At 43.2% G+C, this 14,521-nt stretch overlaps 1 protein-coding gene across 1 annotated transcript; it reads left to right on the top strand.

The window, feature by feature from the left end:
* The first annotated feature begins 1,166 nt into the window (after positions 1-1,166).
* Positions 1,167-13,860, top strand: znf292a (zinc finger protein 292a). The gene is made up of 8 exons (XM_035167841.2): positions 1,167-1,347; positions 4,275-4,429; positions 5,288-5,366; positions 5,697-5,832; positions 5,989-6,191; positions 6,377-6,513; positions 7,001-7,142; positions 7,289-13,860. Exons 1-8 carry the CDS (start codon positions 1,198-1,200, stop codon positions 13,433-13,435), a joined length of 7,149 nt encoding a protein of 2,382 aa, XP_035023732.2. The 5' UTR covers positions 1,167-1,197; the 3' UTR covers positions 13,436-13,860.
* Positions 13,861-14,521: the final 661 nt, after the last annotated feature.

The following is a 14,521-nucleotide window of genomic DNA, read 5'->3' as shown; positions in this document are numbered from 1 at the left end:
TCAAGGAGCCACTTGAAAACTTTCATATTCAAGCCAGCATGGTTGAAAAGTCGTGTGCTTCCAGAAAATGGAAATATGAACATCTGCAATTTCATGATAGCCACGCAAAGAAAGGAGTAAATGCATCCATCTGTTGTCTGGGATGTGCAGAGATGAATGGCTCCATCTTCTGAGACTTCAATTTCAACTTAAAGCTGATCTGTGCCACGCATCATGTAAACCGCACCTCACACTGTCCATATTTCAGAAACATAATCACGACACTGTTACGACACAGAGTAACGTGCAGACTTACACGCTGCCCTTTGGGGGGAGAGTTTTTCAGCTGACTGACCCCTGTCTGTGAACATCTGGCCCTCTGAAGCGCCAGTGAGCAAGTCACAGTGAATCAGGGACGACACCCCACTCTGACCATCGTGAAGGGATGAGGACATTAACACTGTGGATACCTTTAAGATAAGATAAAATAAGCTAAGATCAGATAAGATCATGTAAGATGTATAGACTCTCAGAAAGTCATGTGTTAAAATCACTTTTTGTGTTATTAACATTTCTGCACGTGTTTTTTTTCTTTTCTTTTAAAACATTTGCTTTGAGAGTGTAAGATATATATGATGTATACCTTGTGAAAATATTGTAAGTAAAAAAAAAAAAATGTATGAAATTAAAATATGAATAAAAATATGAATAGAAATAAAACATACAAGAAAAGTAGGAATGAAACCACAAATACAAGGCAAAACATTTTTTATCCTCCAAAATATGCAATATGAAGATAGGGATCAAGGTTGTGTTATTGTGCAATTGTCCATGATTTGTAATAACCACAGTACAACATGTGCCGCTTCTTGCAGCATAGATTTTGTGAGCAGACTTTGGTGCATGTTGTGTGATGATGCTCGGAGCCCGGAGGTCACATGGACCCTGTAACATGGACCCTGTTCCCGGGAAAATGCAGGAAAAATGACCCACACAGGAAACTACAGTGTGTGCAGGGTGTGAGTCAGGTCGTGGATGCTTCGGTGGCATCAGGGGTGTATATGCATGCATGTGTGCGTTTGTGTGTGTGAGTGTTGCGTGCTGGTCGCCCCCCTGGCCCACACTCCCCGCCCCCCCACCCAACACCCCTGCGTGCGCGCGCGTGTGCGAGTCTGGCAGCGTAACATCTGTGCGTACGCGGTCGTGATTGTTGTGAAGATGGCGGAGGGGGAGACAGAGAAGGAATATGACACACGGAAAGCCATCGAGCAGCTTCGAGAGCGCTTCCAGGGCCTGAGCGCGGCCCTGGGGGAGAGCCCGCGGTCGCCGCCGGAAGCCTCGCTGCATTTCTGCCAGGACTTCTGCCAGGTTAGCCCGCTCTCCCGCCTGCTCATCCCCGGGCAGCCCTGCAGCCCCTCTGGCTTCCTGGCCGAGGATGCGCGTCTACGCTCGCTACAACAATGTAGCTAAGCGGCTAGCCGCTCCTAGCTAGCGTCTCGGGATGAGTGGGGAGGGAAAAAAACTCCTCCGCGGTTTTCCGCCGCGCTCTCCGCGGTGTTTGCCCGCGGCGTGTGCTCGTGTGCGAAGTCTGACTGTCCGTGGGGCGACGAGTGCCACCGATGGACGCGCACCGTGCACGCATTACTCGTATTTTCCAGGCCAGGCAGCTAGCAGCGGATGAATGTTGCTAGCTGGTATGCAGGGTCCCCCCCTGTCCTGTGCAGTGGTCATGCTGTGCAAGAAAAAAAAAAGCCCGGATAGCAACGTTAGCGATATTTTACAGTGCGATTGCATTGATGTGCACATACTCAAAGGAGGTGAATTCACTGTCGGGAGCGTTATTACACCGCAGCTCCATGTTCGTCCAGGGTTTAGTTTGGTGTGAAAACGGGTTAGTTCGGTGAAGCCCATTGTAGCGAGAGATCAATGATTCCTCCAAGGTGCTAGCTCAGGCCTTTTTTTTGCACTAATTAATCCGGCTAACCGCACGAGGAGAGGCGGATTTGATTATTGGTGTTATTACCGCAGCTTTATAACCAGCTCCCACCAAGCAAAGATGCGACATTGGTGTTGAAAAGCGAGCGATCGGTGTGCAGCTGCCTGCGACAGGGATTTCAAAGGGAGAGTGTGGCAGTGGTCACTGACTCCATTACGCATCCTCCTTCATTAATTTGCCCCGACCACGTCCATATCACGCGAGGTCTCCATTTACCTGCGATGCAGCGCAGATCTTTATTGTTCTATTCTTATTATCGTGGGGCTTGTTTCTGTTCCACATGAGCGAACACTGGGAGGGGGGTGCGATCCAGCCAGCTGAAAAGTTATAAGAGGGAAAAGAAGCGGCAGGAAGACTGGAAGTTTTCTGCAGCTTGGTCAGGATCCGAGTGGGAAGGGAAGGGGAACAGGGATTCAGGATGAAATGGATGTGTAGAGGTTTTTCATTGATGCAGTTTGGGCCTTGCTGAAAAAGGGAGGTGGAGGATAAAAAAGGCTTTTATTTAGCAGGAAGACACAAAACTGTGATGTTTTTGTTGTTTTACACGCTGGGCTATTTATACAATAAGGATGTTATAACATTGTAAATATATATTTATGAAATGACAACTGCAACAACACCTTTTGTCTCCATCTAAAAGCCTATTACCTGCACCAGGGAGATTATATTATTACCCCTGTTTGTTTGTATGTATGTTTGTTTGTTTGTAAGCAAGATTACACCAAAACAACTGCACTGATTTGTTAGAGGGATGTGTCCCGTGGGAGGAAAGAACCCAGTGAAGTTTCATTAGTTGTTTTACATGCTGTGTAGCTTTGTATAATTAGGTGGTTATAACTTAGCAAATATATATTTATCAAAATTAAATGTTGTGGTAGTTTATGGAGCCTCATTGGATTTCTGTGTAGGTCCTACTCTTTGTTGACTGATGGGGAAAAAAGAGGTGGAGGATGAAAAGGCTTCGTTGTTTTACATGCTGGGCAGCTTATATATTTTGGACCTAATTATATAGTAAATATAAAATGAATTTTGTGGTAGTTTATTGGCATTCTGTCTCCATGTAAAATCTGTGGCTTTCTACCTGCGCCAAGGAGATTACGTTATCACGCCTGTTTGTTTGTTTGTTTCATTGGCGTGTATGTTTGTTTGTGAGCAAGATTACACAAAAACAACTGAACGGATTTCCATGAAGCTTGGTGGAAGGACATGCTGTTTAATTAATATAATTAGGATGTAATAACAGGATAAATATGTATTTAACAAAATCAGATGTTGTGGTAGTTTATGAAGCCTTGCTGGATTATGTCTTACTCTTTGTTGAGTGATGGAAAAACTGTGTGTGTGCATTTTGGGAAGTAGACACAAAACGTTGTTATTTTACCTGCTGTGCAACTTTAATAATTAGGATGTAATAACATAGTACTGCTGCTCATCCTCCGGCAGCCTGCAGTCCTGGCTTCCTGGCTGAGGTCGGCGTCTATGTATGTAGCCAAGCAGGATGTAATAATATAGTAAATTAATTCAAATGCAAATTTGTGGTAGTTAATGACAGTATTTGGTATTTTACCTCCATGTAAATGCTGTGGCTTTTTCTCTTGCCATCACGCCTGTCCATTTGTTTGTTGGTTTGTGTGTACGCTTGTCTGTAAGCAAGAGATCCACAAAAACAAAACTTATGTTATTAGCATATAAGGACATTTTGTCTTCAGCTTAAAGTTAGTTGTGGCTTTTTGAAATGAAAGATAACCACAGATCCAATAGTTTTACATTCATCCTAAATTGCCATTACGTGTTTGTCCTCAATTGTAGTACAGAGGAGTTACATCTTTTATTCTCCTTCACCTAACAAGTTTGATTCTGGTCCCGTCAGCCAAGTGTGAAGACTGTCATTTGCTTTTATTGTCAGACCCGAAATTACGAAGCATAACTTGAATGTATGCAATTACAGCTCTTTTCTTTGTTTTCATGAGCTATGGAAAGAGTAATTAAAACTAAATCAAGTACAAATATAATTGACCAAATATTGTGATGTCTATTTACAGGATAGATTAATCTACATATTATAGTTTTAGGTTAATTGATTAATTTATGCTCAGAGTCCAAGCCGACACCTGGAAATTGTTTTTTTTTACCCATCCTAGAAGAGCAGAAAGAAATTCATTTGAACATGATTTAAAACTGATGACTGACTGTTGATTGTCCAGGAAAAATTTAAGTGATTTGTATAAAGGTTTTTTTTAAAAACAAAGGTTTTTGCAGAATCAGCCTTTCTCATCATTATATCTGAATGCTCTTCCAGGTCCTCGTGGAACATGCCGGCCGATGGAAAACTGATGAAGATCCACTGCCTTTGCTGGAGGTCTACACTGTGGCCATCCTCAGCTTTGCTAAGGCGGCCTCCTGTCTCTCCTCCGAATGTGAAAACGTGCCACTCCTACTTGAAAAGTTAGCACTGTGAGTGGAAATGTTTCAATCCTATACTATTGTTCTGATTCTTTCAAACAACATCCCTCCCATGAACAATTCTGTAACATGTGTTATACATCATTCACGTAAACATTCTAAAAGTTTTAGTTGTTAAGATTTTAGTGTTTAATCAGAACAGGGTTTGGTACAAGCATGTAACAACAGACATAACATTGTCTGCTTTGCAGTTCCTCTGCTGTAGTTGTGTCTTCGAGCAGAGACGCCCCTCAGATAGACTGTAATGTGTTTAAATCCATAATTGAATGTACAAAATATTTGAGTAAAACGAAACACGCCCTTATCCCAAAGGAAATTTAGATTTGAAAAGTTTTTTAAATACTCTGCAAACAGTCTAAAAGAACGCCTCAGCTATTTGCTCAGATGAAGGCCAAGACCTTGAGGCTGTTCTGCAGAATAGAAATGAAGGCGACCTCACGGGGAGCTTTGACATATTTGGGCTGAGCTGCGGAGTAAAGTTGGAGAATGGAGGCAAAGCAGGCACACAGAATGTAGATAGAGACACGACAGCCAGTAATTAAAACCTCATTAGTTATAAATTATAAATGCTGATTTTGGTCTTTTTGTAGATTATTTGTATGGTCGCTCCTAACAGGATTTCTAACTGTAATAACTATTTAATATTGAGCTCACACAGACAGATGTAATTTGACATGTTTATCACTGCCGCTGCTGCTGATTTACAAACCCCCATTTCTCCTGTTCGCCATCCTCTTTTGTATTGACTTACAGTGCCGCACCTATTTTTTGCATGCTTCCTCTTACTCTGTGAAGTGTGTATCCTTGACCCATATGTGGCTTTAACAAACGACCGGGTTGGATTCACAGGAGCTGTGCGGAGCTGCTGCTCTTACTGCCCCACCACGTCCCTGGTGCCTTATGGGAGGAGTTTCAGTCCTCCATGAAGGTCAGTATCCCGGCGGCTGTAAGCACACTTTTTTTTTCTTTTTCTGAGGCTTATCTTTGCAGTGATAAGCAAAGAAATGTTGTTTAGTAATTAGCGTGGATATGGTTTATCTCAGGGTTGAGGTAATAAAAACACGTTGGTTTAAATATAAGGGGTTGTATGTTCTCTTTACTGTATGAGAATGACTCGTGACTTATTTGATGCTGACACAAATTCACTTCAGTAAATCTGCTGTAAAAATGATTTCCTTGAATGTTGTGATATTTCAAGTATGACTCACTAACACCTTAGTAATTCTGCGACTACACATTTATTTGTCTCGTGCTACAGTTGGCACACAGCCTGTTGCAAGAAAGTGGGAGCACACAGCTCTGCCTGCTCGCAGTTCTGGCACAGCAGGATGGCGTCTGGTCCAACACCACGCTCAGCAGCATCCTGTCCAATCAAAACCCTCAAACAGAGCAAGGTTAGTTCTCACTTCCTTAGATGCATATTGGCCTTGAAGATGCACCAAACTCATTTGTCCTGCTGTAATTTAATGAAATTATAGTATAGTGTGTGTTTTGCCTCTTGTGGCGTTTCTCAGATCTTGTTTCTGTCGTCTCCACTATCTGTCCCTTAGTTCACGAGTATCTTGAGTTGGAAGGTCCCACGCTGCTGAACATGCGAATAAAGCACCTAATCAAAGTGGACAGCGTTGATAAAGCTGCTGTCCTTGCAAAGATGTGCTCAGAGTATCCGGGATATGAAGGAAAAGGGAATTTCAAACAAACCTACTTGCTTTGCATCTGCATGACAAAGAATCAGGAGCAGCTAATGGAAGAGGTGAACAAACGACACAGTAACACAGACATCAAGTTTAACAGTCAAATCTTAAACCAAATCTCCCAACCAACACTCACTGATCACTCAGTACTCGCAGATACTTATTCATAAAATGTCCCAACCGTGTTGTGAAATGTTTTTAGTGTAATTTTAAACACAATTATTTCTCTCTGTCTTCTCAATAGATTGCATCAATAGACTGTAAAGACGCTCTTGAAATGATCTGCAACTTGGAGTCAGAGGGAGACGAGAAAGGAGCTCTCTGCTTATGTTCTGCTTTTCTCAAGCGACAGCTCCTTCAAGGAGAAGTTTACTGCGCCTGGTAAGTGTTGGTCCCACATATGTTATTAGAAGACTTGGTAATACAGTTGTCATGGCACAAATTTGTTTTTCCAAACCGAAGCGATCTCTGTGATAAATATGTGCACGAAGATCTCCTCCTGCTCTCTGCTCTGTTAGTAGCTAATAATTGTGTGAAGATTGGCCCAGTGTGAATAACTGAATTAGTGAGGATATTAATGACCTGCTGTCTCAAACACTTCACTGCTTTGTATCAGCAACAGTGTGGTTAGAACAGAAGAGTGCACTTTTAGATTTGTGGTGATCTTAATCTGATTACATGCACCTTTTCATTTCAAATAGAGCTACAACAATTAGTCAATCAACAAGTGTTTTCTTATTGATTGATCGTTTAGGTTTGATATTTAATATTTTGTGGTTTGGGGTTATTGTTCAGACAAAGAAGATATAAGGAATTGGGATTTTTGCTATAGTTTCTAAAGAATTTATATGTTTGTGATGTTTTCCAGGGAACTCACACTGTTCTGGAGCAAGCTACTCATGCGTTCAGAGTCGTCTGCTGAGACTTTTCTCGGCCAAGGCAAAGAGATGGCTCTTCTCTGCAGAAGTGTCTGTCACATTCTGTTTCTCATCAAAGTCATCCAAAACGAGGTGAGAAAACAGTCTACACATTTGTAGCTTTAAGTAAGACAGAGACGTCACTATTCTCAACGACACTGACTCATAGTCTGCTGCTTCTGTTAACATGCCCGCAAAATCTTACTTGTTGCATTCATGTTACATTATTCTTTCTATAGGTTGGAGAGGTGGGGCTTCCAGTGTGCGTGGAAATGTGCATTCAAGCTCTGAAAATGACCTCCAGTGACCACAAGGACAGCAAGTCTACCATCTGCAAGACTATTTCCTGCATCTTGCCAACCGATCTAGAGGTTAAGCGTGCATGCCAGCTGACGGAGTTCCTCCTCCAGCCTACCGTCGACTCTTATTATGCTGTGGAGTCACTGTACAACGAACCCGACCAAAAGCCAGAGGAGGATGGGAGTCTACGCGTACCCAACTCTCTACGCTGCGAGTTACTGCTGGCCTTGAAGACACAGTGGCCTTTTGATCCAGAGTTCTGGGACTGGAAAACACTGAAACGCAACTGCTTGGCACTGATGGGCGAGGAGGCAGCTATTGTGTCATCTATTGACACACTTAATGACACAGACGAACAAGAGGTGGAAAGTGCACTTGGCAAGCTCCCTGAATACAGAGACCTGGAGGATTTTCTGTTAACCACTACGAACGAACTCAATGAAATCACAGATGAAAGAGAGAAAAACCGAGAGGCTAAAAAACTTCGGGAGCAGGGTTTTGTGTCCGCTCGCTTCAGAAACTGGCGAGCCTACATGCAGTACTGTGTTTTGTGTGATAAGGAGTTCTTGGGTCACAGAATTGTCCGCCACGCTCAGAAGCATTTCAAAGATGGAGTGTACCTGTGTCCGATTTGTGCTGACAGTTTTGAAAGTAGGGAGGTTTTAGAGCCGCATGTAGCATCGCATGTAAAGCAGTCTTGCAAAGAGAGACTTGCTGCAATGAAAGCCGCAAGAAAGGTAACCAAAACACCTCAGTCCCCTAAAAGTCCAGCAAAAAACTCAAAGGTTGCCGCCAAGACAAGCATGAGTCCTGTTAAAATTGACTCTCATGTTGGGGACCAATTGGCAACTCCTGTTAAGATAGAGCAAACTACATCTGACACACAGATAAGTCAAGACTGTTTCTGTCCCGTTAAAAACTGTTCCAAGGCTTTCAAGTTTTTCCGTAACCTCATGGCTCATGTCAGATCTCACAAGGACGACGAGGAGGCCATGAGATTTTTAGAGATACAAAAACAGAAAGTGGTGTGCCAGTACTGCAGACGCCAGTTTGTTAATGTCAGACATCTTAATGATCATTTGCAGATGCACTGTGGCAGCAAACCATACATCTGCATACAGTTGGATTGCAAGGCCAACTTTAACTCCAACTCTGAGCTCCTCATGCATAGAAAAACACACCCAGAATTTAAGGCCCAGTGCATGTTCCCTAACTGTGGCAAAGTTTACAATGAGGCGTATTTGTTGTATGATCATGAGGCTCAGCATTATCTTACCTACACTTGCCAAACAGACAACTGTGGTAAAATATTTTACTCACAGTCTCAGTTCTTGTCTCACCAAGAGAATCACTGTACAAATGACACAGTGAACAATTTACCCGTCACAAAGCAAAACCCGCCTGTCACTCCAAAAGTGCAACCGCCCCCACAGAGCACCCCGAGTGAAGAAGACGCATGTTCGACTGTTGTTTGCCTTGAAAGGATTAGCACAGGTGCTTGCGTGAATGAACCATCAAATGCAAACGCATCACCGTGCAGATCCCCAGAGGTCTCTAATGATGCCACTCCTCTAAGGGTGAAACACTCCGTCGAAAGTATGCTGAATCCGTGTGCGGATTATGAAATGAATGAACCAGAGAAATGCTTCACTCCACTGACAAAACCTCACACAGCACCAGCTGATGCAAAACTACCACCGGAGGCTCCGCGTGTACAAGAAAAGGTGCCAGGGAAAGGTGAGATACCTTCTGAATATCCTGTCCCCGCTGCAGCAAACCCTGTGGCAAAACAGCAGGGAGAGGGGCAAAACAATAATGTACATGGTAGTGAATTTCCAAAAGCGATACTACAGATCATCTCCCCGAGTCAAATCAAGACAGAAATTCCCAGCTCGCTGCAGGGATATCCTTCCAGCACTTCTGCTGTTAGTGCCGGCAGTGAGGAGAACCTGCACTCCTGCCCATATAGCGAATGCACAAGGGCGTACAGTACTAACAAAAGTCTTTCTAGGCATGTGAAGAAGCAACACCCTCAAATATTTGAAGACTGGAAGTTGGCAAAGAAATACAACAAAGTGGCCAAAATCACAGCAAAAAAGATCCCGAGTGGACCAGCTTCACCAAACCAGTCTCAGAACCTGGGAAACAGGCCGTCAAATCAGCCAGGAGTACTATGCAATAAACCCAAGATGCAGCAAATGGATTACCCAGTGGGATGTTCAACGTCACCTGCCCAATGTTATCCGGGATCAATGGAGCCTGTGCCGATCACTCCAATGGTGAACCCCACACTCTATCCGTCATGGGGGAGCTCAAACAATCCCAGTGGAATGATGCAGTCAGACATGTCCCAGTCATGGTCTTCACCTCCCGTGAATAACAGCTATCCAGACGGCTTTAACATGAATGACTACCCCTCCCGCAGCTACCCTCAGTGGCAGGCGGACCCTTATCAGACCACGGCATCTCTTCCATCTGATAGAGATCATCCAATGGCAGCTAATATTGGTCCCACTGTGTCACAGGCTCCTTCAGATTCCAGTTTGATGTCTCAGTATGTGTCTAGTTCTCTGATGCTTGATAACGGAGGGCAAATGCATAACGGAGGGAATCAGTATGGACTCGTGCATGCTGAAGGTAGCGGAGACGCTGTAGATATGAGAAAAAACAGTGCAAGTTTGACAGCACAGTTAGATAATGGAAACAGTATCTCAACTATTGACAGCCTCTCTGAAGGAGGTTACCACACTCCATATGCTCAGAGTGAAAACTCGAGTAATGCTCAAAGCTCATCAGTCAATATTCCCATGAAATGTCTCAGCCCAGAGGCCCAGGTTGCATTAAAACCCACACTTGACATTGTTAAAACAGAGAATATATCAACCCCTGGTTATGATCAGATGGAAAATTCTGGGGATGGCATGCTCAGTCCACATAGTGCCATCAACACAGATTTCCCTTACAATGAGGACTGTCCTACTGCTGAATGTGATGCCAACGTGGCAGAAGAAAAGGGCAGTGAACCCGACCCGCAGAAAGGAAAACGCAGCAGGTTGAGCAAGCGAACCAAATGGCCCGCTATCATCAAGGATGGCAAAGTCATTTGCAGGAGATGCTTCAGAGAGTTCTCCAGCACCAAATCTCTTGGAGGTCACCTGTCGAAACGCTCGCAGTGCAGACCCGTAGATGAGATCGACCTGACGGCTGACCTGCCCATGTCATTTCTTGATTTCCTCAATGACCCGCATGTCCCTGACACTAATGGAGCGACGTTTAACAATGGTGATTTCTCACAGGAATCCTGTAGCTTGACAACTTTGACTTCACCTATGGTGTTGAAACAGGAGCCCCAAACTACAAATATAATGGACTACCCCAACTCCTTCCCCCCTGAAAACCAGCAAGGGAAGGCTGCAGAGATGACTAATCCAGCCCTCGCTGTACCTTATCAAGAGGATCACCTGATGGAAATCTCACATGCCTTTCAAAGGTTGGATTTGATTGAGGCTGCTCAAGAGAAGATGCGGAACGCACTGTCCTCAGAGCAAAAAGTCAGCCATTCTGACAAAGCCGCTGACAGAGAAAAAAGTAAAAGCCTGAGTAAAAGTGATGACAAGCCCACTGAAAAGATACCTAAACCTTTTAAATGTGACCAGGAAGATTGTGATTGTTCCTTCATGACTAAGGAGGCGCTTTTCAAACACTTGTGTAAAATGCACGATTACTCTAATGAAATGATAGAGGAACTAAAGAGAACACCATCCAAACTGTCTCCGTACCCTTGTCAGATTTGCCCCAAAACGTTCACCAGAACCACAGGGTTGAGAATTCACTATGAAAAAGTCCATCGATTGTCAAAGGCAGAAATGCAGAAGCTAAAGATCAGTGCTCGAAACAGGCGTGCATTAAGAGTTAGCAAAGATGATGCGATAAGTAGCCCTGCAGCCACTGATGCCAACACCAGCTCCACGTCACAGTCTGCACCTGTGATACCTGCTATCAAACAGGAACCGCTTGACATTGCAATTGCACCTCAGATAGACAATGAAAACTATCCCGAAGTTCATCACATCACTTCACCAGGAGTTGCAGTAAAAGAGGGCGTGACACCTGATGTGTTAACGGTTACAAGACTGCCATCACCTCAGAACTATCTGAACGAGGGATCGTTCAGCGAGGTGGCACCAGTCCCTGAACGCACCCCAGAGCAACCTAATCTGGCTGCTATAAACCAGAGTCCAGATGTGAAACATAAATCTAATTTAAAAGAGAAACTCAGTCCACTTGGCAAAGCAAAGGAGCAGCGAGGAAAATCTGATCCAGCATCGAGCAAAGTGAGAGAGCCAAAGTCCAGCTCTCCCACTACATCTGCCTCTTCCTCCCCAGAGAAACCCAGCAGCTCCAAAAACACACCAACTAAGGACGATTCCCAGAGGAAAGAGAAACTTCAGAAAAAGCTGAGCCTCAAAATGTGTGAGGCAATGGACGCGTACAGTCCATATAGACCATATCGCTGTGTCCATGAAGGATGCACTGCTGCGTTCACCATTCAGCAAAATCTGATTCTCCATTACAGGGCTATGCATCAGGCATCGCTGCCCGCCTCCAAACCCGAGACTGAGCCTGAAAAGACCAGCGTTGAAAATGGAGAAGAGAGCAGTCCGAGCATAGGAAAAGACAATGAAGTCAGGTGTCAAGTGAAAAACTGCTCTAGGGTGTTCATGGGAATCACACGGTTAGTGCAGCATTACCTCTTACTTCACAAGTTCACCCGAGACAAAGCTACGGCCATGATGGCCAGCATGACCATAGCGACTTTCAACTGTGACCGGCCAGAGTGCGATCTCCCCTTCACCTCTGTGGAAAAGTACATCGAGCACATTAAGAATTACCACAAGGAAATCGCCATCTCTGAGAGCGGCTCAGTTGATCCAACCTACAGGTGCGAATATGATGCATGCGACCGCATTTACACTACAAAATCAAACCTCCTCCGCCACCTGATCAAAAAGCACGAGTATGTTTATGATCCCAAAACAAGTGACGGAAGAAGGACTAAATCATTAGGGCTTTTCATAGAGACTAATGGGAAAGAGAATGTAGAAAACAAATTCAAAATGAAGAAGAAAAACTCTAAAAAGAAAGAAGGCAAGTCCATTGAACATTGGACTAGTTTCGGGAAACCAACACTAAAATCCCACGAGGAGGCATCAGCTATGTGCACCAAGAAGTCCGCGCTGCAGTACCCGTGCATGATCATAGGCTGTGATGCAGTTGAGCGGGCTGAGAGGAATATATTCAAGCATTACACCACTCATGGCCTCACAGAAAGATACATTGAAGACCAGAGGAGTCAGTTCATTTTCTGCAAAAAGTACTCGCGCGCCAGATTCAAAGATGCAAATAAATCTGAGGGCGCGTCAAGTTCGTCCTCTGAGGAGACGGAGCCAGAAGAGGCGGAGACACCCGGAGACCAGAAAATGGATGAGCTGCTGGACAGAGCAAACCAAGAAGACGGCAAGCTTTCCAACGACGATAGTGCAGAATCTCAAGCTTCCACTGGGACAGAAGGCGGAGTGAAAAGAGGGCGTCCCAGAAAACCTGCACGTCCAACACCAGCCTGTCCGGAGAGGATGCAGACCCTTAGGCATCGTTTGACTGTTAACAGTTCAAGAGAGAACTCAAATCCTGGTACCCCCACAGCCCAAGAACAACATGACGATGTGGTTATGTCAGGGTCTTTCAAGCCTTTAGGACTTGAGGACTCCTTCCTTAAGTTCTTGGAAACCTCAGAGTCCACCCACTCTTCCAAACGGAAATCAAGTGACAAACCTGGTGCCGAGCTGCCGTCCAAAAGACAGCAAACTCACAAACAGAGATCCTCAATGAAGAGTAAAATAACTGATGAATTTAGGGGCTGTGAAAATCTGGTAGACTTCAGAAATCCACTTAATCTAAAATCGGTAAACAATGTCAAGATAGTGATGGATAAAACATTTTCAGACGGTGCTGATCTTTTGCTAAAGCAGCTACAAGACATGAAGCCCATGGTCATGATCAAAAAGTGGCTTTACAGTGGATCATAGCCCGGTACTTTGTTCTCAACTCAATCTCACTCAGGATTTGAGAAGTTATGCTGCAGAATGATTTGTTAATGCACCAGATTTCCAGTTGTTCACACTCATGGTCACAGATTACAATGAGACGGCCTATTTTGTACTTAAAGAAATAATGTCTTGGATGATTTTAATTATGTATGTTAGATATAATAACCAGGTAATCTTTAGGGCATAGATTTTAGAAACTTGTTTGTATTTATGCTTAGTACTGAAGATGTTTTTTTTTTCTTTTGCTAAATGGAGACTTTTAAAGAAAAACTATGTTTTTATATATCCCTATGGGATTTCAAGTTCTGTTTGTATTTATTTTATCCTTTTTCAACACTAGTAGACCTATCTGTAATATTTACATGTCTTCCACAAAGTGTTCAATAAAATGTTACTTTTTAAAATGTTACTTTTTTCTTTTTGTAAAATATTGTCAGCAAATATTTGTTTCTGATATTCTACAGACTTTAGATTACAATAGATAACATTTACTCATCAGGATACTTACATTAATACACTGTCCCGCTGTTTTTTACACATAAAGCACAAGTTTGCTACTCTTCATTAGAATATATTTATATGATTTATTATGCATAGTAAGTGTGAAGAATTCACTAATACACAGAACACTACAATAAAGTTGTATCATAAATATTTATCTCAATAAACACTAAGAGGATTAAATAAAATACTGTTTTCTTTGCTTGTTTTATGAGACCTCAAATATAATATACAGTGCATTAAAATGAAATGTTGACTGATGCAGCTAAATAAATACCAACAAAATCACTTCATGTTTACAAATTGCACTTAAAACAACGAAATAATACTTTGAAGCTGTAAACATTACTTTTTAAAATTATAAATGTATTAATATAAATATATAACAAGTATGTGGGAGCAGCATCTTTACATTTTTCTGCCATCTATGGGTATGAATGAGACCGCAACAAGGAGGGTGTTCAAGATCCGCAATGTTAAACAGAAACAAACCACAGCCTCTAAAACTACAGAGATTCGACTGAAATTAACAAAAGGCTCACGGTCACATGTCAGTTTATATTT

The sequence above is a fragment of the Hippoglossus stenolepis genome, chromosome 10 (genome assembly GCF_022539355.2).
Source record: "Hippoglossus stenolepis isolate QCI-W04-F060 chromosome 10, HSTE1.2, whole genome shotgun sequence".
Taxonomy (NCBI): domain Eukaryota; kingdom Metazoa; phylum Chordata; class Actinopteri; order Pleuronectiformes; family Pleuronectidae; genus Hippoglossus; species Hippoglossus stenolepis.
Note: the sequence above shows the minus strand (reverse complement) of the source record. Positions and strands in the feature narration are given on the sequence as shown.

What these genes read in the sequence shown, in the direction of transcription:
- znf292a (XM_035167841.2), top strand. Translation starts at nt 1,198, where the DNA reads ATGGCGGAGGGGGAGACAGAGAAGGAATATGACACACGGAAAGCCATC. An exon ending in AGTTTCAGTCCTCCATGAAG is followed by an intron (nt 5,367 to 5,696) that starts GTCAGTATCCCG and finishes CTCGTGCTACAG; the next exon opens with TTGGCACACAGCCTGTTGCA. An exon ending in AGGAGCAGCTAATGGAAGAG is followed by an intron (nt 6,192 to 6,376) that starts GTGAACAAACGA and finishes TCTTCTCAATAG; the next exon opens with ATTGCATCAATAGACTGTAA.